The sequence below is a fragment of the Brachyistius frenatus genome, unplaced genomic scaffold (genome assembly GCF_029030835.1).
Source record: "Brachyistius frenatus isolate BFR_SWC_R1_liver_20210118 unplaced genomic scaffold, ASM2903083v1 Contig_62, whole genome shotgun sequence".
Classification (NCBI taxonomy): Eukaryota; Metazoa; Chordata; class Actinopteri; family Embiotocidae; genus Brachyistius; species Brachyistius frenatus.
In genome coordinates, this window is record NW_027210661.1 from 1,620,933 (window position 1) to 1,648,714 (window position 27,782).

General features: G+C 42.3%; 3 protein-coding genes and 1 pseudogene across 4 annotated transcripts; 2 read left to right on the forward strand and 2 right to left on the reverse strand.

The window, feature by feature from the left end:
* Positions 1-778: 778 nt before the first annotated feature.
* On the reverse strand, positions 779-4,337 carry LOC138625486 (4F2 cell-surface antigen heavy chain). Its single transcript, XM_069706440.1, is given in 10 exon segments — positions 779-1,221; positions 1,343-1,405; positions 1,490-1,597; positions 2,312-2,504; positions 2,629-2,684; positions 2,770-2,847; positions 2,939-3,033; positions 3,117-3,281; positions 3,964-4,274; positions 4,276-4,337. Coding segments are annotated over 10 exon segments (1,527 nt in total). The 3' UTR covers positions 779-825.
* A 2,955-nt stretch (positions 4,338-7,292) lies between these two features.
* Positions 7,293-11,609, reverse strand: ppm1na (protein phosphatase, Mg2+/Mn2+ dependent, 1Na (putative)). The gene is made up of 6 exons (XM_069706401.1): positions 11,204-11,609; positions 10,073-10,644; positions 8,336-8,453; positions 8,145-8,259; positions 7,971-8,034; positions 7,293-7,353 (listed from the first exon to the last, which is right to left on the reverse strand). The coding sequence occupies exons 1-6, from the start codon at positions 11,607-11,609 to the stop codon at positions 7,321-7,323; spliced, it is 1,308 nt and encodes a 435-aa protein (XP_069562502.1). The 3' UTR covers positions 7,293-7,320.
* Positions 11,610-14,945: 3,336 nt separating this feature from the next.
* LOC138625458 (reticulon-2-like) lies at positions 14,946-20,407 on the forward strand (annotated as a pseudogene).
* On the forward strand, positions 20,380-27,633 carry LOC138625459 (reticulon-1-A-like). 2 transcript variants are annotated; one of them, XM_069706397.1, is made up of 7 exons: positions 20,380-20,473; positions 23,013-23,220; positions 23,750-23,888; positions 26,004-26,073; positions 26,173-26,219; positions 26,319-26,377; positions 26,840-27,633. In XM_069706397.1, the coding sequence occupies exons 1-7, from the start codon at positions 20,461-20,463 to the stop codon at positions 26,913-26,915; spliced, it is 612 nt and encodes a 203-aa protein (XP_069562498.1). In that variant the 5' UTR covers positions 20,380-20,460; the 3' UTR covers positions 26,916-27,633. The 2 variants fall into 2 exon arrangements, with proteins under 2 accessions (XP_069562498.1, XP_069562499.1); XM_069706398.1 differs by lacking the exon at positions 20,380-20,473 and adding an exon at positions 20,511-20,736.
* The last annotated feature ends 149 nt before the right edge of the window (positions 27,634-27,782 follow it).

The following is a 27,782-nucleotide window of genomic DNA, read 5'->3' on the forward strand; positions in this document are numbered from 1 at the left end:
AAAAATCCCCTGAGGTGTTTGAAACAGAAAGAATTCGCATACAAGAGGAATTAGCCGGTGGCAGCTGAGACCTTGTGACTTACTGCAACAGAGTTTCACTTGATTTATAAAACAGAACAAATGTTTGGAGGAACTCCTTAGAAATTAACCATGAAAGGAAGTCTCCTGATTATAATGAAATGTTTGCTGGACTGCATTTTCTTTCTTTAGCACTTCTTAAATATCCATTTAAATGTCCAGTTCAACCAAGTATAAAGCTTCCAGCAACCCAAAAAGCAAGACAAAATTTTGTGATAATCACTCAAAATACTTTGGAACACTTAAAAACAAGGTTATTTCACTATTCATAAACAGACAAAAATTGAACAAATTCTCATTATTATAGTTTATTTAAATTTGTATCCACACTCAATTTTTTTTTTTTTTTACTTTATTGAAAGTCTTTGAATGCCTAAAATTTTTTTTTAAATTATTATTTATGGTCTACAGACATGAGATTCTACGAATGCCCAGTTCCAGCACTTTTAACTGGTTTTATCAGTTTGTCTCGACATCATTTATTTGATTCTACCATAAATAAAACATGCATCCATTTAATTATCTGTGAATGCCCTGATGTTATATTACAGATGAACTCTCAGGGATTAAAGGGAACACACACTAATTTGACAACAAACTCACAATCTTTATTTTATTTTCAGTTACCTCTGGGCACATATCAATCAGAACTTAAAAAAAAACAACCAAAAAACAACTGTGTGAGATATTTGTCTTTTTATTAAAGGAAAACTCAGATCCCAGCAACTAAATCTCACCACAGAAGCTCTATGAGTAGCTTCCGATCTCAAACAGTTTGATCACGATGGCTTCGTGCGGCTGCAGTTTGAGTGTGTACAGAGATGTCGTCCCCGAGCGGTCCATTTCTGTGCTGGTCACAAACACTCCAGCTTCAGGCAGGCTCGGGGCCCAGGCAGGATCCAGGCTGTGAAGCTCAGGCCCGACATTGAGCAGGACAAGGAAGTGGACGCAACCCAAGGAGCGCAGGAAGGCCAGGATCGGGGGAGATGAAGGCGAGGAAAAAGTGGAGTTGGAGGATGAGGAGTTGGAAGAGGTGCTGAAGGGGAGGAAGGTGAGACTGCCGTAGAGGAGAGCTTCTTCTCTGGCTCTGGAGCGGCTGAGGGAGGTAAAGAGTGCTACTGCTGAACGTTTCTTCTTTTTGTCCTGACGGAAGGAATGCGGAGATTCGTGTGAAAAAGAAAAATGCTGCAGCTTTACATGACTTGCACGTTCATCTGCTAGATAAGTCCGAGGACAGGACTCAACAGCTGGCTTAGTGACTCACTGTGCGGTTGTCCGATGGCTCATCCGTCTTTCTGCGCAATGAGTCGACTTTCAGAGACACACTCTGCATGACAGAAAGGTTTCAATTGGTTTCATCAGCGAATAAAACGACTGATTATTGGACTCAGCGTCTCAGACAAGGTTTTACCTGCGTTTGATCGAGCTCCTCATCATACCGCACTGCAGGAGATCCTGGCAGAGTCATTATCAACACCAGGAGTAACTTCTTCAAGTCACGAGACGCTTTACCTCCAACCTGCAGAAAACATTGTGAGCAACAGCCTTACCAAGCCAAAGGGATATGAAATTATATGTTTAAGGACTTGTTGTTTAACAAAACCTCAGACAATTAGAGGTCGTAACTGATTAATAGTTTCCCAAGCAAAAATGCTGACTACCGTTTCACATTTGTCACATCTTTGGGAAGAGATAATATTTGCAGACTGTTACGCTTCCTCGTCATATAGCGTCAGACAAAAAGACAGAAAAGCAGATGCTGTAGTGAGCCTGGGATCTGAGAAATATGGGCATTCACTTTTCTGACTTTTAAGATAAAATGAAATAACGATAGTCCGGGTACTCAATGACAAAAATGATCCAAATGTGATTGGAAAAACAGACCAAAAGGTATTTATACCCTGAAGAAGTGTGTGCGATATTTCGACTTTGTGCTCTACAGTTTCATAATGAAATATTTTTGCCAAATAATATACAGAATTGACAAAAATAATACCTAACGTACAGGTGCAGTGAGTGCAAAGCCGTGGTTGACAGCATTTCTACTTTGTGTTTTAGAAGGTCATATTCACAATACTTTGTCACTCAAATATCCAAGCTAAAAACCTTCCAGTGCATAAAAAAAAAGTCTTGGATCTCTTACTTCAATTAATGAAAAATAGGAGCAATTTATATGTTTGTTGATTGTGTAGTTAATTATGTTTGCTGTATTTGTTATATACGTATGTCTTACTGTCCAGCTGGGCCAGATATCTTGTCGTGTTTGCAAGTGTGTCTCTATAGCAATGGACACTTCCTGGTCAGACAGGGGGTGATGTGAATGTGGCAGAATGGACCTCATGACCACATCCACCAGCGGAACGTTGATCTGTCTGGAGTTGTTTAGAGGACGCAGGACGTCTGTTGTCCGTTTCACCACCACAATCCTGCAGTGACACAAACATGAGCATCATTTCCCAACAACATGCAGCTTTATTTTATAATAATCATTTTCTTTTAAAAAAACAAAACAAAAAAAACAGCTAGCCTCATCTGCATGTACAACTACACCTTTCCTCCTCGTGACTGCTGAAGTCCTTGAAGACACCTCTCCACTCCAGCAGAGTCTGAAATGTAAATATTTCATTCTGACAACTGAACTTATGAAACACTGGCTTTTACAAAATTCAAAACATATCCGTGTCATTTGACCTTCTCTGAATACGCTGCATCTGTGTCACAGATAGAAAAACCCGCCGCACCTTGCTCCAACCAGAACCGAAGGGCTCGCTGTGGAAAAAAAAAAAAATATATATATCTTCATGTTTTAAGAAATCCAGCGTCACTAGTTGAATGAGCAGAGAGGAGTTTTTACCTTCACTGCAGCTGAGAGGTTCGACGGCTCGTCTGGGTTTCCTGCTACATCCCGAGGTCCCAACAGATCCAGTTCACAGAGGTCTAACACCACTTTGAGATCTGCGGGAACCCAAATAATCAGCAATAACGCAGGACAAATGCAGCTGCGCAGACCATTTGACAAAAAGAAGCACGTGGCTTACCTGCTTCGTTGCTCTTTGCGAGCAGATGTTGGACCTGGGCCGAGTTGCCAAAGTTTTTACCAGCAGCGGTGAGGTTTAAACGGGATGCCTTCTTATCAAACAGACCCTCCAGGATTAGAGCTCCTATACCCAAAGACCTGAGGTAGGGAAACCGCTCACACACCGCTTCAGAGAAAAACCAACACAACTCCCAAGAGTTAGTAGCATTTAATCAGCACGTCATTGTGCTCAGCCTCCTGAAACCTCTTCACTGTTTCAACACGCCTTTTAGTTACTGTTTATATGATCTTGTTGTACAATTTAGTACGTTTGACCTAGTTTTTTTTTTTTCATGTCGTGATTAATGTTGCGTACAACAGGTTCATGCGGGATGAGGAAAAAGTGCCTCATTTCACATCTTAAAGCAAATGCAATACAAGTGCTTACTTCATCTCTTTTCTGAGTTCACTGAAATCATGTAAGGTTCTTGTTTTGCCCGTCCGCGCTTAGTCTGAGCGGTGAGAGATAAAGTAGTTCTCATCCCTGACTGGAGCTGGTGCAAACACTTTCATGTGACGTACGACCAGCTTTGGCCTCGCACATCCTCAGTAACGAAAAGGCCCAAGCTTTTGCACAGCGTTGACACCTCTTGACCAACAGGGGGCAGATAGTGAAATGAAGTTGAGGGGAGTTCTTCGATAATGAATGGAGGAGAATAAGTAGAGTAGGCCGACGCGTACCATTTACATGCAGTCTATTAATGTGCACCCGAACTGCCCTCGTGTCAGCTCTTTAGTGGAGTAAAGGCACAATGTAACCGACACGTTAAACCGATACCAGTGTTGTCTTCAACCTGCCCCTGTCTTACCGTTGAGGCCCTCTGGCCCCTCGGCCTGCTCCTCCATGAACAGGCCGGGCTGCAGCTGGTAGAAAACCGCCCTCTGCCACCACCTGAGCGGCGTCACCACCGGCCGCGGGCTCATTGTTATGACGGCGATGGAGGTGGCGAGCATGGCCGCCCAGGCAACCCAGAACAGCAGCACCAGGTGGCACCGCGCTTTTCTCCACCCCGGGCCACCCGCGGTGACCTCCAGTTCCTCTACGGTCATGGGCCGCCACTGCTGGACCGGGTCCGGCTCCGGCTCCGGGATGAGCAGCAGCTCCGTCTCTGAGCCCCCAGCCGCCCGACAGCCCGGGGCCTGGCACGCCGCCGTACCCGGTGTCTCCTGCGTTCAGAGGCATCTCGCCCGGCTGCAGGTTGGTGACACACATTCGTTTTAGTTTTAGATAAACATGCACAAACTCAGGTTGCAGCAGGCAGAAGTTGGCCAGCTGTTGCTGCGCTTAAGTTTTGTTTGGACGTGTTTTCCATAGGGGCTGCTCACAAGAGGACCACAGGCGGTGAGTCAGGGTTCAGCGTGCTGTGCCATGACCTGCCCCTAACACTACCGGTTCTCCTCAGGTGCCTCCTCAGGTTATAACATTAACAACTTTGACACGGTAGAGATCAGGTGACTCAGACGATCCTGCTGGCGCAATAATGGACTGTGAGTTGCCAGATGATCTCGTTCAACCAGGTCGAATACACACGGAGGAAAAGCTGTGCTACTGGTCATGGTAGTAATTTATGAAGGACAAAATCAACAGTTCTCAGTCCCAAAATACATTTTAAAGTTCAGCTGAAATGAGAAGGAGGCTTCAACCGTGTGAGTTAAACAGATGAGGATCTATTTGTGTCACAGCGCTTTCACTATCGACCTATTGCAACACCGTATGGAAACACCACCTCTGGTAGTACAAAGAAGGATTTTCATCAAAACAAAATGTGTATCTTTGAAATATACTCACTTTATTTTCTCTAATTTAGACTCAAGTATTAGCTTAAGTTCATCTTACTTTAGATTCATTAGATGCATTTTGTGTCCCAAAGTACACACAAAAAATACAGAAATATGTTTGAATACAACAGATGGATGTTTTTTTTTTTAGCTCTTATGAGTCAGTATAAACAAGTAGAATGAGAACTAATTTCATAACTGAAGAAAAACACAATTTTATGTTATATACAATATATTTACAAATAACTGGAAGGAGTAGATGCATTGTGAATGTGTAATGGTATTTCATGTCTACTTTTGTATTAATCATTTTATATCTACTCGCTATTGTACTCGTCTGACATTATCTCTCTGGTCATACCTGCTTTACTGATCCTTTCTTCTTCTCTTTATGTTTCTGTTTTTACAGCCTTGTGTAGACGTTACAAACCTCTCCGTACTCGAGGCTGAAGCTGGCATGGCCAAGTAAACACTCGAGTGAAAAGTGATATTTAATAAATCCTAGCGTTACGTATAAAAATGACAACATTGAGTTTTCTGTTAGTTCCTATGAAATGTTGACATTTACAAGCTTTACCTGACAGCCATTGCTGGTTTAGGGGCCCTCTGGTGGTACTTAGGTTGTAAACAGCTGTATAGTTCACCTATTTGAACTGTGGGAAGAAACTGCTGCACCGGAGGGAAACGCTGATAAATTCGACACAGAAATGCTCCAGCTGGCCAGTCTGGGATCAAACCCACAACCTTCCTGCCATAAGGCAACACAAACCACTTTGCTCTGGAGTTGCTTACCCAAACAGTCATTGCAATCATTACTCACATTTTCTGTCTCGTCTTTTTTTTTCTTTTTTTTTTTTTACTTGGCCTCAGGTCCTTTCTTCTTTTCCTGCCTCTCCTTTCTCTTTCTTTTTGTCCACAACTGTTCCCAAGTGAGCAGCGCAGTCCTGAGTTCAGTATTTGAGTGATCAGGACTTGTCAGGAGTGAGGAGGTGAGAAGAACGCGCTGTCCAATAAAAGCGCTGCTCAGTCAATTAATACAGAGGTGCTGAGACTCATTACACCCTCCCAACACATTCTGCAGAACCCATGACTGCCCAGGACAGACCCCAAGAGGTCCCTGGTGTTACTTCTGCCTTTAATTTGAACCATCTTCCTCTGGTTTTTAATAGTATTGAAACTATTAAAAAAAGTGAGGTGGTTTTAATAGAGCTTTTCTGCATTTCCTGTAGTTTCCAGTCTTTGCGCTGAATGTCCTTCACACTCTTAATTTTAAGACATTGTCATGCAGTGACAGATTTAAAATATATTCTGGTATTGTATTGTGTGTAGCTAAAAGTCCATGGCCTCATTCTTTCCTTGTTTGTGTTAAAAAGTAAATCAGAGCTGAGATCAACAAAATAATCAGAGAGAAATTATTCTGTGGTGTAAACTTCTATAAGTCTCACAACCTGTGCATTTCATATACATGTCTCTAGATGTGACAAACATAATATTGTATTAAAACGCAAGTCAGTGGACTTCAGTATTTCAATTTATAATAATGGTACAAATTATTTGATCAGAGTTTTAATTGATCTGTGCATGTGTTGACCATAAAATCTGCAACTTTTAAACCGCACAGGGACGAAACACATCACACATCCCCTCTAAAGCACCATATAGCACACGTTTAATGAGGTATGTGTGCTAATTCCTGGAAGACATCTCATCCTCTTCCCTGGGTACAGCCCTCCACCGGCCTCCGGCTCCAGCTCCAACCCTTCCCTGCATTCTTCGTCCTTTTGTGTCTCGCCTTCTGGCTTTCTTCTCTTATGGGTTATGTTTATGTTGCTACAACAAGTCATTGCTATCCATGTCACCTTTGCTTCCCTGACAGCTTTGTGCAAACTATTTATTTACTGAGAGATACTGCAGTCCGCCACGAGACTCTGATACACATGCAGCCCACATGCGCAGCACAAATTTGATCAAAGTTTTTTTTTTTTAAAGTGAAACATTATTTTGGTTTGGCATTATTTATTGCGCAGGAATAGTGTACATGTGTACAGTTTGTATACAGAAATACAAATGAGCTGCCTCAGACAAAGGCCTGTAGCAAAGTAAATATCGACCAGTGTCTCACCAGTGCATTGTGTGAAGAAATCTCATTAAATATTCCTGTCAAATACATTTTTTTTTTTAAAGATACATTCCCAGTATCATAATAAAAAAAAGTTTGATTTAAATCTCTTTTTAATTGACCAGAAAGAAAATATGTGCTGCCATAATATATTACATAAAGAATCAGTTCAGTGCTCATCTCTAAAATGTAAAGTTTCTCATTCAAGCATCACGGTCTCCATGGAGATGGTGAAGCTGGTGTTGATTCTGGCTCCATGGTAACAGCTTCAGCTGGAGTCCTCCTTTGATCCCTCGATGTCCTAAAACGTCACAAGACGAGACGTAGTGTTCCAGTAGTTTGATCACAACGGCCGTACTTTCATTTTACAGCTGGTGGCACAGCGAAATAGGAAGAGAGTAGTTTTATATGTTTAAGCAAAAATGTCAAACATTTCTGGTTCCACCACATCAGATGTATCAATTTACCGATTTACTTTGTTGTTAATATACTAAACATCTTTGGGTTTTGGACAAAAACACAATTAGGATGTCACCTTGGCCTTTGGGAAATTGAAATGTGCATTTGTCACAATTTTTTTTTAGATCTGGCTTCAAACTTTTTTCCAATTTTGTGTAAATGTTTTTGTTGCTTGTTTTGTTTATAGCTTTAACAGTTATTACATAAGAAAAAAGAATCAGCAGTTGAATCGGTGATAAAAAAAAAATTTCTCAAGTTAGTTGCAGCCAGTTGTTTGTGATTTTAAAACTTAAAGGTCAAAGGTCATGATTTAGGATTTAGTCGATCACTGTCAAGAAAAAGTCTTCCATCAAGTGAAAACTATAATCTGTTTGGGATTTAATGCAAATATCCGTTCATCTATCAGCATCAGTTTTTTTTCTGATCACACGCTGATCCACTGAAACATGTCTGTCTTACCATTGGCTCCTGAGTCCTGGAAGTCATGACATGCTTCTGGTATGAGGAGATGATACAGTCTCGTCTGCCGGGAGGGAAACAGTGTTGGTACATTTAAAAGGATTTCTGCTTTCATTCTCCAAAATTAATTCTGCTGTAAATCGATTAGTGTTTCCTGGACGATGAATTGCTCACTTGCTGGTGATGCCTCCTCCCGGCGGAAGCCCTGGCAGCTCCTCTGCTGCCAGGAATTTGATCACATACAGAAGGTCGGGGTCCTCTTCTTTGGACCTCATCATCTGGATAATTTCTGTGATTGGCAAAGAAAACGGTTATAAAATAGGGACAGTCAGTTTGGTGTGTTCAGTGGCAGCGTTTCAAGTCACCTTCCACTTTCATGTCAATATGTCGTTCCAGCGCTGCCTCCTGCTGCAGCGCCTCCTGCGACACCTGGGGGGCTCCGGGGAAGCAGACGATGATGATGCTGATGTTATCCAAGCTGCCCTGCAGAGGGAGACAGATTAAATTGAAGTGGAAATAAAAGAGACGGTGGTGGTAAGTAACTAAATACATCTACTCGGATTGAGGTTCTTGCTCTTTACTTGAGTAGTTCCAGTTTCTCTAACTTTACAACTTCACTTCTCTTCCTCTCAGTAAGAAGTACTCTCCTTTTTAATTACATTAGACAACTATAGTTACGAGGTTTTGGTTTTCAATTTAAGACTACAAAAAGCTATAATTACTGTATACATTATGATGCATTGTGATACAGTAAATATAACAACACAGGGGTCTAAAATCTGCCAGAAATGATATTAAAATGCTGCTTATCTGTAAATGCTTCAACAATTATAATCCAGTAATGTCAATCTATAATATAATATAAATGACTACTTTCACTTTTAATAATTATATTTTTGATATACGTTTTACTGATAATACTTCTGTACTTTAAGTAAAAATTTTCAATTGCAGGATTTAAACTTCGAAGAGGGCATTTTTGCTCCGGGTAGTTGTACTTTAACTGAATACTTCCTCCAACACTGGAAATACATCTGTTGATCAGGAAAACATCAGGGGACAGAGCTCTGTGTAAGGAGACTTACAGGATTTCTGGTTGATCAAAGCAAACTAGTTTTGACAACATATTAATATCCTGTACTGTTCCTGCAGTGTTATAACCATCATCGCGTTGGTTATGACCTCAGAGATGTGCGGAGCGAGCGTGTGCTGGAACTCACAGTACACGTACACATGGACTTCTAGCAGGTGCATTAAGCCTTTTTAGGTGTAATAAATAGACGCCCGTAGCGTCGGGATAAACCACTGAGCTGGTGTACGTCGAGCTGTAATACTCGGCTACCGTCAACACGCTCACGTTCAGTCTTAATCCCGACCATGTGCAGCTTTTCTTCCCTCCTACCTCATCTCCTGGGATGCCTTAATACAGCTATTTATAGGGCGGGTGAAGGGCTCATCACTGGTTAGATGGACAGGTACTAAAAAGCATTAAAAAGACCAACGGGAGAAATCTACTTAATCATGTCGGTGTAATACCTCCTCGCAGGAAACCCGGCCCACCACGACCCCTTCTTAACGTAAGGTTACCGTTCATAAATATTTAGTTTATAAAGGCATACAAGGCTACCACTATTGTTTTGATATTTTGGTTTAAAATAGTTTTAAACACTTTGATGTTATATATAAAACGAATTGATTAATAGTTCACCTTTTTTAGTACAAGACAAATTGTGTCCGTTGTACTTCCATATGATGGATATCTTGTTTACTTCTTCTTTGATAAAATAGTTCCTGGTTTAATATCAAAACACTGGCACTTTTTCTTTAAGACTGATCTTAATTGGGCAAAATGATATTAATAGACACAGTGAAGCCGTTTGCAGCTACAAGAACATTTCTAAATTATAAGTTTCTCCATCAGTTTGCTTCATTAAACATCTGCAGTGCAGTCCAGCAGGGAGGTATCTTGTTAGGTAAGTTTGAATGCCAAATCGGAGAGCTTTTTTTTATTCAACTGACCGGTGACACATGTCAGTATTAGAGTTTTTTTCTTTTATTGTGGGTCTTGTTTGTATTGTGGCTTTGGTGGTCTGACTTCTCACCTTATAGAGGCAAAGGTCAATGACCTGGGTACAAATCTCCCTCAGGTCGTCGCACACCTGCAGACGGCTCCGCACAAAGGCGCACAGTTCCTCATTCCCAATGGCGTCCCAGACGCCGTCACAGGCTAGAATTAGGAACTCGTCTTCAGGTGTCCTCGCCAGCTCATACACTTCTGGCTCTGGTGACACTAGCTGCTCCGTCTGTGGCCTCCAGTCCACCTCCTTGAAGTCAAAGTCCCCCAGTGCTCTGGAAACGGCCAGCGAGCCGTTGACTCTCTGCAGGGTCACCGAGCCTCCGGCGTTCTGGATCCGCTCCTTTTCTCTGGGGTTGAAGGGCTTGTGGTCCTCCGTGTAGAAGACCACCTGGCTGTTGTGGCAGAGCAGCGTGCGAGAGTCCCCACAGTTGATGAAATAAATGTGGCTTGGCGAAATCATGACGGCTGCTGCAGTGGAGCCACTTCTGTCCCAGTTGTCCTGGCGAGCCAGTTTGTACATGTGACGGTCAATGTCAAGGAAGCCTTCACGGATCCCCTCCTTCACCTGCTCGGGGTCCTCGTCTGGTTTGACCCCACCTGATGGGAACCAAAGGAAACATCCGGCTTTAAGATAGATTTAGACCACACCACAGTTTCTACCACTACCAGGGTTTTTGTACCGTATAAACTTAGGGTTTGACTTGGGTCACAGTATTAAAACCTCCACTGAAGAGAGAAGACGTCATCTGTGTTGTTGGCGCAATGCTGTAGCTGTGTGCAATAACATGAGCAGCACACTTCTACTGCAGAACTGCTGGATTAGATTGACACCTATTTGATAAAGAAATGCCCAAAATGACTTTTTTAAAGCTTCCTACAGCTAATCTCACCCTGAAACCTGAATCTTCTTATCTTTTATTAATCTGTTCTTAATCAGCTGTGGTGTGTTCCTAAAACATGTCCATTTACCTGCTGATCAGAGGATTTATTTATACAGATTTATTGTATTTTTTTTCAGTGTTTCAGAAAACGTGCATGCCACAATGTCACAAAAAACTGAACCTGCATCCCCAAACCAAATGCTTAGAGGTATATCTATATATTTAACTTCATGGGGTAATTAGACTCATCTCAGTAGGCAGTAGTTTTTCTGTACCTGTAGCCAGGATATGATCCAGCAGGTTTCTGGAGCAGTACTGTGCCACTGTGGCGCCTGCGTGTCCATCGAAAACAGCAAAGTAGCTCCAGTCCTTGAGCTCTCCTTTCAGCTGGGGCATACAGGTGTGGGCGTCCTCCATCTGAGCCCTCCAGCCCTGCATGCTCGCCACAGCATAGTTCACTCCCATATCACATCCACCCTCTAACACGTGCTTCTCCAAGATGGGACGCTCCAGGTACGGGCTCGGCATCGAGTCGTCCTCATCCAAAGTGTCCTCATCTCCAGACCCCATTTCCCTCGATCCCCCTTTGAAGAAGAAGGTGACCATCCTCTCCGTCTCTTTGACCAGCTGCCGGAGGAAGGAGGGCACTTCCACATTGCTCGCGCGCCTGGCCGACCTCATCACGCCGCGGAGCCTGTGCTCAAGCTTCCTGCTCGACCTGGCAGCGGGCCGTCTCCTCCGGGTGCCGCTCCTCCGGCCCTGAGTTTTCCTCAGTAGGTCCAGTGCAGCAGTTAAGTTCTGGCACCCCAAGCAGGTAAGCAATTAGGTTACTTTAAATCTGATCCTGTTAAATGAAAAACTCAAGTTGGTTTTCTGTTAAAGAACATCACAGCCATTTTTCATCTTTAAGTTGGCTTGTAAAGAACCCTTCCTGCTTTTTCAAATATAATGTGTCTTTCTCTCTCTGTCTTTCTTGTTGTGTGTCTTCGTCTGCCTGCCTCTGTTGTTTTCCCCCATCTATCAGCTCTGCACTTCTATTGGCCGATCTATTTCTGTTGATTGCCCCCACCTACTGCCTCTCTTCGGTCTGTAACGCTGTTAGCTAATCACCTGTGTCTGCACACGCGCATGGATTACGAGCATGACATTTTACACAATACAGAGGCAGCCCATCATTAGTTTTGCTTGCATGCTTAGGGACTTTATGTCTGATGGAATAATTATTAAATCCAAACAACTTCATTTTGCGAATTTTTTTAAGTATCAATTTGACAATACTACACAGTTGTTGTATAAGTAAGAGCTTTTGGAGGAAGATTTTAAAGTGGGAGAACTTATTGTCTTGAAGTTTATATTAAGATTAAGCTTTAAAGTATTTTCTTGACATTTAAACAGCCGTCAACCAAACAACCCGCGAACAGGGTTGAATATCTGTTTTGGAGATTTGGATCATATCGCATGGTATTTATTGAGCAGTGAGAATGTCCCCAGTTACGCTGGTGTTCCCAGGGTCCAGAATAAACTTTTAAACTTTTAAGATGTGTTTTCCTCTAAAGAAATTGAACAGATGTCTTTCCTTGAAAACTGAGGTTTTTATCACCAGCTATTTCTGTCTAATTTCAGCTAGATACAGGTTTTCTCGTATCATGAAACGTTCTCACATTAAACTGCGGTAGATCATCATGGTGTCCTGTGCTTCACAGATAAAAGTTATTGTCTAGATAGTATATTTACTTATTAATTTTATCTCATGTGATGTCAAATCATCGCACAGCTTGACAAAATTGAACTTGTCTTGATAAAGACTTCAAAGAAAACATGATCTCCTACTAAACATGTTAAAATCATCTAAAAACTCAGAGCAGCTACTTAATTGACCTCGCCATGAGACCTCGGAAGGTTTTCTGCCACCGTGTACTCTCTGCTTTGGGTAAAAAAAAAAAAAATCAGTTGCTTCTTTTCAAAATGTCAAAAGGCACAAGCAGGTTCTTACAGCAGAAAGACATGTCTGAGTGAGTTGCTGTACAAACCATCCATACATACTATAAAGAAACAAAAACAAGATATAAATGAAGCACAAGGTTAAACGAAGGTATAAATAGGATTTAAAATATGACAAATACAAAGTGGAATGAGATGTTCAGTGTGCTTCATTCTCCAAGTTAAATGCAAACTTTTTAAAGTTGTGTTATATGTTGGCGCTCTGCTGTGTCCTGCCTGGGACTTGCTGATAACCGGGGATGACAGCTGTCCGTCTTAATCTCGTTATCTTGTGTGTATTTGCACTTTCTGACCTGGCTTACTTTTAGTGTCACATATAGTCCTTAACACTAAAAGTTTTATTATCCAGCTAAAACTAGAACTATCGCTTTCATCAACTGATGCAGGCGGGGCTCCAGGGGACGTGTGTTTGTTTACCTTCATTTATCCGGTTAAGACTGAACACACACACAGCAGACAGGACCGCACAGGAAGTGACATCCTCGTCTCAAAATAATTCATACAGCACCTTTGAACTTCAGTGTAGAGTTGTAAGATTATATATTTCAACAGTGATCCAGCTGATTGACTGACTGATCTCACCAGCTTTATGTGTAGTGAAGTGTTGTTTCTCAAAATGAACAGCATGTTGACATCTAGCGGGCATTGTTTTGTACCAGGAAGCAATCCATCAGTCCCCTAACGAATCACATCCACTCGTATACATCTCTCCTTTCTGTTGGTACAAATCCTCTCTCAGCTTTTCGGGTCATTTGGTCTGCTAGTCATTCCAAACATAACATGCAAAACATGTTCAGGAAGTTTAATAATTAGGCAACACTGGAACAAATATTTGTAACATATAAGATGCTGCTGAATGAAGATAAAAATAAAAGAGATTGATAGGTTCTTTATTGCTTTTAAAAGAATTTTAAAATAAGCACGGATCGGTAATTAGTTTGAACCATGAGCTAACTGGTTTTTTTAGCTTTGTTTTTAACCACACTGTTCAAGCAGTATATACTGTATATAGTCAGTAAAGTGTCAGTAATGTCAATTTCATAGAGCAATATCTATCTGAAGTTTGCTAACATTAGCCTCAATAAACATCTGATCAGTCCGGACCAAGAAAACAACAAAATTGTGTCCCAAACTGAGCAAAACTCCATATTATAATTTCCAAACTGACTTTCCACCATGAAATGTGAAACAAAAAGTAGAACAGAGTTTCTAAACATTGTTTTGCACCGCCTTCATTTTCTGTTCTAACCTTTTTCCTTCAATCATGATCCAATTAGTTTGTATCAACATCACTGTTACAGCTACACACTGCTGCCCCCTACTTTCACTGCTGCCCAGGCTTCTCTTCCATTTAATAAAAGCTAAAACAAAAAAAAAGGACTCATCTGAAAGCTTTTAGTTGACCCATTATATTATTTATACTGCAGCTTTTAAGATTAGTTTTGGTGTGGTTTATTTGTATAGTTCAATTTGTGAAACACTAATATTTCTCACATGAGAACCAACAATATGATCTAGATTATGAAAACATAGCCAAGCATAATTGTAAATTCAGAGTCTAGACTGAGGCTTCAGCCTGAAATGCATTCCTCTTTGTATATTCTCATGTTTTACATTGTTCATGACGATCTCTTGCATCCGGCTCCTACAAGACCTTTAGATAAAAATCACCATGAAGGAGATTTGGATACATGGGCTCAGATTAGCTATGAATGGGAGATGACAACAGGGTCCGACAGACACTCGTGCTTCTCTCCCTTTGCTGTAGCTTACACCATATACCGCTGCAGTCATAACGATGCAAGAGGAGGAGGAGGAGGAGGAGGGGGAGGGGGCAGGATGGAGGAGGGAGGCAGGGCGGGGCTGCTGAATGACAGAGCGAGAGGCAGGAGAGGAGAGGAGAGGGAGCCGCTCAACAGACGACCAAGAAACAGAAGGAGGGAGGAGGAAGAGGGTAAATCCACAGGAAGAGAGTGCCGGCAGTAGAGGAGGGGGTGGGGGGGGCTTCCAGACTGGATGGGCCCAGCGATGCCTTGATGGAGCATGGGCCAGGTTTTAGGATTCTCCCACTGCCGTGAGTCTGCTTTTTGCTTTTGTTCTGCTGCTTCCATCTGTGCGTCTGTGTGGGAGGTCAGCATTTCTTCATCTCACTCTCATCATGTATATTCCAGCTCAGCATCTTTTCTAGCTAACTGCTACGAGCAGCGTCTGTCCTGGCTCCCCCCCACACACACTCCCCCGCCTCCTCTTCCTGCTTACTGTCTCTCCCTCTCTCCGTCTCCTGCCTTTCATGAACACATGGCTGGATGGATGGATGGACGGATGGATGCGGTGCAGAAGCGGGGTTGTGTTGTCGTTATTGGTTTGCAGATGTTTGTGTGGTTGTGTATGAGAAGGCTTTGCAGGCAGGCATGGAAGGAATGCAAGTTATTTCTCCCTCAAAGCGTCTGTTGTGCTTTGAAATCTGTGTTTTATTTGATCTTTTTGTCACCGGGTTCACCTGGTATCCTCTACAGTTAACTTCATTCAGTTTATGATGATTTGAATGTGTTCATACATGTGCAAAGGAGAATATGCTGCACTCATTGCACAGCCTGGTTGATTTATTAGCTACTGTAATGTCATGCTGGCTATCTGAGGTACCGAGGGCCTGTACTGCTGCTAGTTTAGCTCTGGAAGGAAATGAATCAATATCCACTGACTTACAGTATGCAGCTGAAATCAGTCACGTTCCTTCGATCTCTAATTGATATTCTCAATTACAGTGACCTGTCTTCAGTGGGCTGTGTTGTGGTTTTGTATAGAACAGTATATTTTGATGTGAAATAGAGGACTCCACATAAAACACACAGCACACTGTTGGAACTTTAAAGAATGACTCGTAACAAGGTACTGCAGTGTTTGTTGGGGCTTGTGTGTCTGTCAGTCATCGGTCGTACACCTACGTTGGATGTTTGACCGGCTAATTATCAAAAATATTGTGATTAATCTGTCAGTGTTTTGCTACGACATGTTTTTACTGTGGCTTTATATAAAAGTTTGACTGCTTTTCTTCCAGAGGAATATGGCTCTGTGGCCTCCACCCCAGACTCAACGCCTCCATGCACCGATGGTAAGAAACACTCTTTCTTGCCATCACCGGAGATATTTGTGGACATACTTATGAAAACAAGAGATTCCTGCTTTCTGGTGCATCCTTTGTCGCTAATAAGAGTTCACCTAAACACATTTGTCATGTTACTCCTCTAATGCTTGCAGTGAGGCTCCACAGGTTAGAATAGAAGGTACCTGTTTTGTTCAGTTTTGAAAGGGGAGCTGTTTTGTACCTATCAAAGATGTTTCATCCTTCAAAGGTGCACTTTGTACTACCTGACATCAAATGGTGCTCCTGGGTGCTTCCATCTAAAGGAACTATTTATTTAAAACAGAATCCCTGTCCCTGCAAAACTCTGAATATTATTCACTATGGCTTCAGTCTCTTTGAATGAATATGTGTCGTGACTTGCTGCTCTGCCCAGTGTGTGGACTGTTTTCAGTGTTCGCTCTGCACTATTTTCTCTTTGTGCCCCTTGTAACTGTGCGTCAGTCTGTGCTTTCGGGTGACCTCGTTGTCTTGTTTTTGTCCCCATTCAGGCGGAAATGAGGAGTCCGAGATATATGAGCTGCAAACGGCCAGAGAGTGGTCTGACGATGAGGCGGGGGGAGACGGAGACCCGGATGATGATGATGAGGGACTGGCTTCTTCCCCGTCCATCTGGGGCACACCGCGTCAGAGCTCCCTCGAGCTGACTTTCTCCTACATCGCCATTGCCGAGGCCGAAGCGGTGGGAGCCTCTCGGCACCTCCGTGACCGACGCAGGGCCGGCTCTCGGGGAAGTCGCACCCCTTTGATCCGCACGGACACCCTGGAAACACTGTTGGACTCCCCCGATGTGGACTGGGACCCTCAAACCTTCCTCAGTCGAGAGGATGAAGAGGAAACATTGGAGAGGAGTGGGCAGGAGGCGAGGACAGTGAGGGTAGCAGGAAGCAGGGAAAGGGAGCAAATTGAGACTATTACTATTCAGCCCTCTCCCCAAAACCTGGACGCAGAAACTCAAGAAAGAGACGCAGGAGTCCAAAGAGAGGAGAGTGACACCCAGACTGTCCGGCCTGCCGCTCCGACCCTGTTATCCCAGCGACAGAGCCCCTCACGGACACTTCAGGGTGAGGAAGAGGAGTGTGAAGAGTGTGTTTTTATTGTGTGTAGTGTGACGTAGTGTTTGGGAATGCTGATGACCCCCCCCCCCCCCCAACACAAAGAGGATTTACTTTGTCCACCGGGGAACCAAAAACTGAATAAGCTGTCTGCACCGCTGATTTATAATTTAAAGTACACTGTTAGGTACTGTAGATTATTTAATATTAATTCCTCAACTGAACATGACCCCTTCTCACAATTAATGGGATGAATGTACCTGTGACTGGGCTGTCAGCAGTTCCAGCAATCAGAGTATTGAAACATAATGATCTTGTCAGAAATCTGCTAAAATATGAAAAACAAAACAAAAAAATAGGCCATGTCGTTGCTGGATTGTTGTTGTTTTTTTATACAGTACGTTAACGCACACATTAAGTGGTTGTTCAAAACATATTGGGGTTACAACCTCAATTTATTACCTAGAAGAACTCAAAGCGTGAAATAAGTTGGTCCAAAACCTTTTCAACAAAGGAACCTAAAATGCCAAGAAGAGGCTGCTGAAACACTTTATACGTAACAATGACAGATATTTATTTTACAGAAAGGTCAATTAAAGATTCACATTACCTAAAAAAAATAGAATGCTTTATTGTCCCACAGAAACAAACAAAGTGACAATACTGATCTTCCCTGCTCGCCACAAAACAGAAAATAACTGTCAGAGAACCCCTACAGAGCAGATGAACAAAACACTTCTACCCACTCGTCACTTCAGGCAATGGAAGAGCAAAACATAGTTGTACCAAAGCTTTTAAAATCTAAATCACCCGAGTCAGTGGACAGAACAGTATAAGTGTTTAGATGTCACTATTAACTCTTGGTCAGACAGGAATCTGGTCACACTTTTCATTCTCATCTCCTCCATCCTGTCTGCAGTCATGAGGATCAAACCTTTATTATGTAAAGAGCTGATTATACAGTCCGACATTTGGATCATGACCTTTCCTTGAGTCGTACTTCGTATGATGTGGCCCAGAGGCATAAATGAATAATGATGAGCATATAGTGGCCAAAAAGGGACATTGAAGTATTTTATCATCTTATCTGTACAGAAATGTGATCACAGCATCAGAATGTGGATGTTTTCCACTTGAAGTAACACAGAATGATTCGATGAAAGAAAGCCAGAACCACTGTCGGCTTACAGCGAGCAGTATGTGTGTAACAGCACACTTTGGTGGTTTAGTTCACAACCATTATTTAAAATGTAAAATGTTGCTGTGACATACACGATGTACTGTCAGCTATAATAACAAGACATGAGGTATTTCCTGCTGTATCGAATGAATAATGAAAAGAGTCCACCCTATTCATTATCACCTTTTGCAGGGTGACGGAACTTCTGTGGACAAAATACTCCACTCTGAAATAGCCACTTTGAATATGTAGCTAAGATGACATCACGTTAAAACATACAGTGTCTAATTCATAGTATTTGCATTCAAAATGTTACTAGAACCAAATGTGAATCATAATGCTGTTGCAAAATGCAGTACAGACAAAAACATGTTTTTATGCTATAATTCAAAAAGTCTGAAGTCAGTAGTGATGTCATCACCATAGTGACATCATCTTCTGTTTCCCAGCAGCAGCATCACCAATCCCCGATTCAGAGTCTCCCGTCGCCAGGGAAACCATTTCAGTCAAGCTGCTGACATCTGTGCGACCCAGAGGTGCAGCGTCCTCATCCCCGGCTGCCATTGGCTTCAACTCTCAGGAACAACTGGTCAGCGATCACTGGTTTTCAGCACTTAACCTAACAGAAGACTCGACAGTATGCACACACATAGCAGGTACGGGGTTATCACGATGTTATCTTGAAATACCCTCATTTTTATATAGCCTCTATTCATCTACCCCCTCCCACCTCTTAGTCGTTGTCTTGTTGCTTAGCAAGATCCTCCTAATCCGATACTTTAAATAAACAGATTTCGCTCAGACCTTCAGTTACAGGCAGACAAAGATAGACCCCCACCCCCTCCCACATCCCCTGAAGTTCTGCCTGTTCGTCATTTCTCTATAGTAACCCTTTCTCGGGATGTCAGGATTGATTGGCTCATTGTGCGGATAGCATTCCTGGCTGTGGTTGACCTTTTGGACGCACCATCACCGCTGATGTCACAGTGTAACACTGCTGTGGTATGTGGGTGCAGTTTATATGCATATTTGTGGGGGTCTGTTGGGGGGGGGTAACATCCCGTCTTCCAGCTTGATGGCACTTTAAGTGGACCGTCAGTCAGAGAGGAGCTGGGTTTTATTTTAGTGAATGGGGGGTGGTGGGGGAGGACAGACCCTCAGACTGTTGATGAATGTCTGGTCAGGCTGATGACAGAGTTTAGGGTGTCCTGAATACATTGCACACATTTATCTTTTGCAGCATCATATTTCTTCTGGTTTTAATATGTGTTTTAAGAGCAGCATATAAACTGCAGAGCTTTTTTTAGAGTTGCAAAAACTGGCAAATGTCAAAACTGGTATTAACATTTAAAAAGTTTGGCCTCTATTGTATAATGCCAAATGGTCTTTTCCAGAGCAATGTGTAAGGTAGCAAAAATGTAAAGTTACATATAATCAGGCCATTTAACTTAGATGATACTAAAACCTTCTTCTTGGACTATGAAATAAGTTTGTGTCTTTTCACCTAAATGCAGGAGTTTCAGCCATTTCAGCACGTTTAACTGACAGCTTGAGTCAGTCTGGTACAAATCTACACATAACAAGAACCATTACTTTTATTTCAGACCTCTGGATCACTGCCAGCATTCCCAATTTCTGCAGCAATTAAAATTAATGAATGATACAACAAACTACATCCAATAAAATAAGCTTTATTTTCAGCATAATTTATAAATCTTAAAAAACATTTAAAAAAAAAAACTAATTTGGGAAAATTGCACCGTTTCATCTCAGTAGTGGTGTCACAGAAAAATTTGGCTCGGTGACATTACAGAAAATGGACCCCTAGTTCTCCTGTTTCAGGTGCTAAATGGCACTTAAATACGAACACAACTCTATAATACTTAACCTGACTTTAAATGGAGTGCCATAAATTCATTCAGGTTCAGAGTAATTTTTTACTTGAATCGGGAGTTCTATTGAGTCTGAAATGATTATGTCATAAATCATCTCTTTATGTGTGGTCTTGAAGAGTGGTGGGCGGTGCTGCGAACGAGATTATTTTGGGCTGCCAGGCCTTTGGACTGCTGAGCGAGCAGAGGGTGGCCAAAAACAGCTTTAGTGAGCGAGGGGAGCACAGAGGGTGTGAGGGGAAACACTGGAACTACAACCAAAATGGCCAGTAAAGGTGAGACCGTTGGATTTAAAGTGAAAATAGGACAGTGGTTCACCTATGCAGACCAACTGTAGGTATTCGCTTTCTGTGCTGAGCTGACAGACGACTCCTGCGAAGAGCTGTGTTTGACTTCACTTGACACCAGGCAGGAGGCAAGGCAGAGGAAAGCTGCAGTGCGATCGGGTGGAAACCGCTTCTGGTCTTTAATATTGGACTCTTTCGCTTTTGTGAGTTTTGTGTTGTGGAGAGAAGGCCGGGCCGTCAGGGGACTGAAGGTGGGAACTGAGCGGATTTCTCGCTTCTCTCGGATCATTTTACAAGCTGAGTCTCCGGAGATGTGGAGCTGTGTTTGGTTTCAAACTGATGAGCAGTTCAGATAGAGCCGGGTAGTCTCCTTATCACTGGCCTCTATTTAATGAGCACCTGCCATTTAAATAGAGTATAAACTGTCCTGTTGTGGCATGCTGTTCACACGTAGTTGTTGCAGTGTGTAATAACTTTGCCAGCTGGGTTCTCTTACGTTTTAGTGTTTACTCGTTGGGCTGAAGAGCTGGCACGAGCTGGCACATTTCAATATTTAGTACTATGAGGTTCCTTCCTGGACACGATTGAGTCGACATGGCCTGGGTGAAATGAAATGGATTTTGAGGTTAAAATGAAACGGGTCGGGTTCATGAATGAGCCACATCAATTATGTTCATATCGGTTAACTGACCGGATGGTTCGATGATTGTTTGACTTGATTATTTATTCCCTCATGCAATGATATTCCAACAGTGTTCCAACTGTACACAAATTTGTCTAAAGTGACTCCAGAAAGTCGTTGCATGCGGGCCAGAACATATCCATGTTTGTGCAGATTTAAACAAGCTGAATATAACGTGTTAACTCGTGATGCATTGGCAGCTGGATTTGGTTACCTTTGGACCGAGCCATGCTAGCTGTTTCCACTCGTTTCCAGTCTTTACGCTAAGCTGGCTGCACTCTGCAGTGATATCTTCTCATCTTTGTCACAGCAAGACAGCAAAGGAGCCTGGTTGCTCCTTTGACATTCATAACGTCAGACTTTTCCTTCAAAATAAACAACTTAGAGGGTTTACAACATGCTTTGAAACTAAAATGATTAAAAATGCAGTAGATGTCTCATCTCTTTCATGTCTCCTGCTGTGCAGTTGCATAGTTGCCCCCCCCACCCCCCACTGTGCCTCGGAAATCCTGGCTGAGTGAAGTGTAAATGCAGGGTGTGGGTAGCTCTGTCGTTCAGTGTTTTCAATATATTAGTGTCTTCCATGTCCATATTGTCTTTCTGCACAGACATTGTTCTCAGACGTGATGCTCCCACCACTATAGTGTTGGTTTCTTGCCGCTGTTCTTTTATTATCATCTTGAATTAGTCACCTACTGTGTCTCCATGTGCTGAGTGTCCCTGTTCGAGAATGACAGCAGGGCAAACAAAGACAGGGGACAGGTGTGTTCCAGGGGCATTATGGGTATTAATTATGTGATGTTTATAAATAACCCACCTGCTGTCATTGCACTCTATTCAAAGAGGCTTCCCTTCTTTCTAATGCTGAGGCTTAGCATTTCACTGAATGACAAGCACCGAGAACTTCGGCCGTCTAGCTGTGGGGAGCCACACAGCACACTCTGTAATTACGCCACACAGGAGCCCTGCTTGTTCTGAGGGCTCTGTGCTCCAGTTTTGATTGATCAGATATCTTTTTTGCAATGCAACGTGGCCATTCATAAAGATCTTGCATCATGTGCAACATGAAGAATTCAATCAAAATGGAGGAATTGCATAGTCTAAAGTATATATTAAAGTTGTCCCCTCCAGTAAAGCGTGACTGTACGGACACCTCAGTCTCCACGGCAGCTGTTGCTGGGGTGATGGAGAGGGAAACTGACCGGGTGTGGAGAAGGAGCTGCTGACGGCCTGGCCTGACATCTGACAGCAGGTGCTGCGAGAGGCTGCATTCAAATTCCCCTTGACTGCTCACGCCTCCCTCTTTCATCTGAGGGGCTAAATTTAGCTGAGGCCTGAGCCTGATGTGTCCCTGTAGCTGCTGTGTTCTGGCATGCTTGAGGCTGGAAAGCCCTCTCTGCCTCATGTCTCCGGCCTTCCTCTGAACTTCTACATCTTCCTCACACTCTTCCCTATGAATATAAGAGCTAATGGTCAGTCAAAAGCTGAGGGGTTGAAGGGATGTTGCTGCAGCTGCTCTGTTACCAGGAGGAATGCAGTAAATCACAATGGGGTCAGCTAACTACAGCTGGAAACCCTACAGCTCGACTTGTTTATCATTTTTATTCAGCTCTGACTTGACTCATCTATTTGGATTGAAACAGTACCTGTAGGCAAGTGAGTAAATGATGCAATAAGTCTTTAGCCTGGTTCACCTCTGAATTGGAGCAAAATTGCCAATGATTAAATGTTAAATATTCAAATGTGTGATAACTCTATAGTGTGAACAGCAACCTGTTCTCTTTTCACCCACCTCTTGAACCTGTCTTTTGTTTTGCCCTCTCTTCCCTCTGCCTTGTCTTCCAGTGATGGACCTGATCTACTGGAAGGACACAGAGCGCACCGGCATGGTGCTCACAGGGTTAGTGGTGGGCTTGCTGTCCCTGTTCCAACTCAGCATCATCGCTGTGGTCTCCACAGTCTCCCTGGCCGTCTTGTGCTTCACCATCGCAGTGCGCATCTACTACCAGTTCCTCTACATCCTCAGCTGGGGCGATGGAGAACATCCCTTCAAGTAAGATGCTCTCGGTCTTGTTCCAGTTCTACTGAAAATGAACTCGGAGCAGGAGAAAAATGACGGAACATAGAGCTGGATTCATCCCATTAAGTCACAGCACATCTATGTTATCCAAAACCATTGCCTGAGTTCATTCAGCCAAAGGCCTTTTCAGTCCAGTCTCTGTTGAGGTTCTTTTATTTTGTATTTTTTTGTCGAGTTTTCCTTAATAAATAGCCAACTTAAGTACTTTCTTAATGACGGATGGTTTATTCCCTAGCATACTGTATGTATGAACTAATTGCTACATTTGCTAAATTGATTTAAAAAAAAAAATCCTGGAGGTGACTCCGCAAATTCAAAAGATTGGGCCTTATACTGTACATCAAAAATAATTATTTGGTATGATGCAACAGTAAAGGAAGTATTACAACGGGAAAAATGTAAACTACCATAAATACAATACACAAAGGCAGAAGGAATGTTTCTGTCTGTCGTCAGCACTTTTCCAGCATCTCATGTCCTCTGTTGTCTCATCTGCTCTCAGGTCATATCTGGACCTGGACATCAGTTTCAGTGGAGAGCAGGCTGACCTCTATATGCAGAAAGTTATTGTCATGGCGATGTCTGCTGTTGACACTTTGAAGAAACTCTTTTTTGTTGGAAACGTTTTTGAATCCCTCAAAGTAAGATCATCTTCACCTCATCCAGCCCCCCCCCCCCTCATACCCCCACCACCACCACCTTTTTAACCCAGACATTCTTCCGCCTCTTCATTCTCTCAATTTGCTGCATCATCCTCCTCCCTCCATCACCGGAGATGACAGCATTGTTATGCCGAACGTCGCTTTTCATTATGCCAGCTCAGAGCTGATGGCAGCTGTCAGTCCCAATGGCATATTTTTGGTTATCATTTGAAAAGCAGTTGATCCCTTTGGGAACAATTCCTTCTAATTAAATTAAATTGATACTAACCGTATAAAAAAAGGGGTAGCCCGCCTCGCTCCTCTCATGCTGTTTATCCAGCCTCTGGGTATGCAGCTCTTGCTAGCAGAGCCAAATTATTATGTTAATATTTATAAAGTGTAAATAAATCTGCCGGCCTTACGTAACTATTGGCAGACTATGTGCCCACGATCTGCCTCCATTCTACGATTGTTACTTTGCATTGACAGCGTGTGCCTTGCTTTTGCCAACAGACTAAACTTGATGGACTTTAGGTTTGTGTTACTTCTCTGAAAGCTTATCCATAATGTACAATTCAAATGATGGCACAACAAGAAAACAGATTCCTTGACGAGTATTCGATAGTGTCTGTAGCTCGGCCATTAAGTCGAGCATTGGCTGTTTGACACCTCGGTCTTCATGTCTACATGTGCTTGAATAAGAACCTTGCATTGTTCCCAGTGAGCAGACCAGCTCCTTGTGTCTGTCTGTGAATGAGTGTGGAGGGAAAATGTACACGTTAGACAAAAGCACCTGAAATATCAATCTATACAAGTATATAAATGATCACATACAGGAGGGAGGGTAATATATTCATTGGACGTGCAAAGACTTTTCATTGTACATGCCATAATATTTGAGAGTGTCTGTTTAAGTTATGTAGGAAAATTAATGGCAATAATATGTACAGCCTGTGCACAGTAAAAAAAAAACAATTGCATATTCATTAAATGTCGACACATTTTGCACAAACTTCATGAAGTAATAATGCCACGTAAATACACTGTCGTTAGTTTTTCAGTATTGATGTCAGTGCCGTTATAGATAGAAATAAAATCCCTTCGCACTGATCCACATATAAAGTCAAGGCCAGTTATACATTTATTAACCAGTGTTTTGTACATGTGACCTTTTTAAATGTGGCAATGACTTGACAGTTTTGTATTTCATGACGATAACATTTCTATAAAAAAAAAAAAACAGTCCAACCGGATTTCTAAGGTGTTACCCTGTTCATAATTTCAAAAACTAGTTTTCACGTGACAATAATCTTACAGGAAAACTTTGATTTGAATTTAAGAAATATGACAAAATGAATGGAAATACTGACAAAATTCTACATGTGGCATGGTTTTCACTTCAGTGACTACAGACACTTGAATTGTGTGTTTAGTTACTAAATCAGTGATGCAGCATGCATTAGACATGAGTACCAACTACTGCTGTTACAGTATAATAAAGTAAAGTAAACTCCACTTGTGGTATTGGAATAAAAAAAATTTATATTTTTATCAGTATCGGCAAAACAAAATCAGTTAATTTCATCCCTAATAGATTTATATAATTTGGGCATTTAAGTCATTAACAGCAGACAGAATTGTCATGTTCACAGTAAATGTTGAGTCAGTGCGAGCTGACTGAGCCCCTTAATCCTCCTGGTCTCACCCTGACCTGGCTGGTATGTGACATGACACTCGGGAAGACGCTGAGAGACACCCGCGATATGCTGAAGTCTCTTTCCATGTGAGATGGGGGTGTCCCATAACAGGGCAACACTGGATCCTGTACTCAGTGACACCCAGATCCATATTAGGAGTTGAGTACGAGGAGCTTCTTCACCAAGGAGAAAATGCTGTCAGTGTGGATTATTTTATTCAGTTTTATATTACATATACACAATATAATGCAAGGGATTTATTTCAGCAATACTGCAGCGTGATGGACTGCTTTCTGAAAGAGTGAAGTTTAAACCATATGGAGGGAGTAATACTTGACAGTTTTCGTGACATCTGCATGGATGTTTAAAGGAAGTTAATCTGCAGCTGTTTCTCTGTTTCTGTTCTTCTCGGTCTTAGCTCCTGGTTCTGATGTACCTTGTCACGTACCTGGGAGACCTATTTAATGGCCTTACTCTGCTCATCATCAGTAAGAAACGGATATTGTCAGCAGACATATGAATTTGATCAACATGCTGTTTGGTTGTCATGTTACCTACTAACCTTTCCTGCCTTCTTTCTCCTCCAGGTGTGATCGCTGTCTTTTCTCTGCCACTTTTCTACACACAACGCCAGGTAAGGACTCTTATTTCACTCTTTATATTGATACTTTAACTCATCCTTCATTTCTATATTCATTAAGACGTCATTTTCACCCTCTCTGTTACATCACAGGAGCAGGTGGATGGCGTCATTGCAAAAATCCAGGCCAAGATTGACAACATCAAAGACATGTGAGTATGACGCCCTCTTCTGGCGCAATGGTGCCATCAACACAGCAGATGAGGTATTTCTCTTCTTAGACTACGGGTCTGTCACAATACCACATTGGTATTTGCAAGAAATCAAGGGCCTACTTGTGACATTTATTATAGCGGCCACAATTTCCAGTGCCTGTTTGAGACTGACGTATGTTTATCAGAGGACACGCTTGATTAATGAGGACATCACTCAACTCAGAAACACAACTCAGTGGGGCTCAAATGCTTTGCACCTTGGGAGTCGTAGTTAACGTCTACCAATGAAGTTTTTTTTGTTTTTTTTTTTTTTTTTTTTTTAACCAAAGAACCACATATTATCCGAGTTTTTTTTTTTTTTGTACTGATGATTTGACTATTTTTCACATCAATGAACAAATTAGTTTGAACCTACCCCCTAACCTAAACACTAACCCCTCTTCTGTCTCTGTCCTGTAGTCTGCAAAGACTCGCCCAGGGTGGTGGCCCACCTCCTGATCCAACTCCTGGTGGTGCCAAACCCAAAACCCAGTAAACCCTCATGGACAACAACTTAAATAGGAGCTACCAGAGTTGCAGACTGTCTCTCAGATGTCTTAACTCAGCAGTCTGTGCTCAGAGCTCTGGAGAACAGAGCTCCAGAGACTGGGGAAAAGAAGGGAGGTTATTTAAATGAATGACGACGAGGATTACGCATGGTACTTTATACTCTTAACTGTAGCTACGTCATAGGGGTTTGAGGATGGGGTTGACATAATTCTTCAAGGTAAATTTAACCATATGAATCCTGGATGAGACTCTTGCTGCTGATGTCAGAGACGGAGAGATTCCACAACAAATCTCGTCATGTGTGAACATCTTTGGAAATATTGTTTTTAATTTGTAAAAATGACTCAAGATGTATCTTGGATGAAGCTTTTGACCATAAATGGAAAATTCTCACACAGACAGCTACGCACCTGAGAAAAGGGAAGTCAATGGTTGAAGTGATTTGTGAGAGGACAAAAACAAGGGTCATTATTAATCATGGCAGCATAAAACTAGTAATTAGGGTTGCATGTGTCAGCACATGTACATAACTGAATGCATATTCATTCTCATGACTGTTTATCTGTGTGTGTGCAAGTGTGAGTGTGTGTGTGTGTGTGTGTGTGTGTGCGTGTGCGTGCCTGTGATTCTTGACATACCGCTTGCTAAAATGAAAATGTTATTCACGAGCAATTAAAGTCTCATTTCGTCTTTATTTTCCAAAACATTGTTTCTTTTTTTTTTTTTTTTTTTTTTTATTGTCGTTGACTTTCACTTTCATTCACATCACTCACTTCAGTTTCTTTTTTTTATTCCTTCATCGCTTACACCAAAGGGTTCCGCTTCCCTTCGCTCTTTGATGTGGATGGAAAGT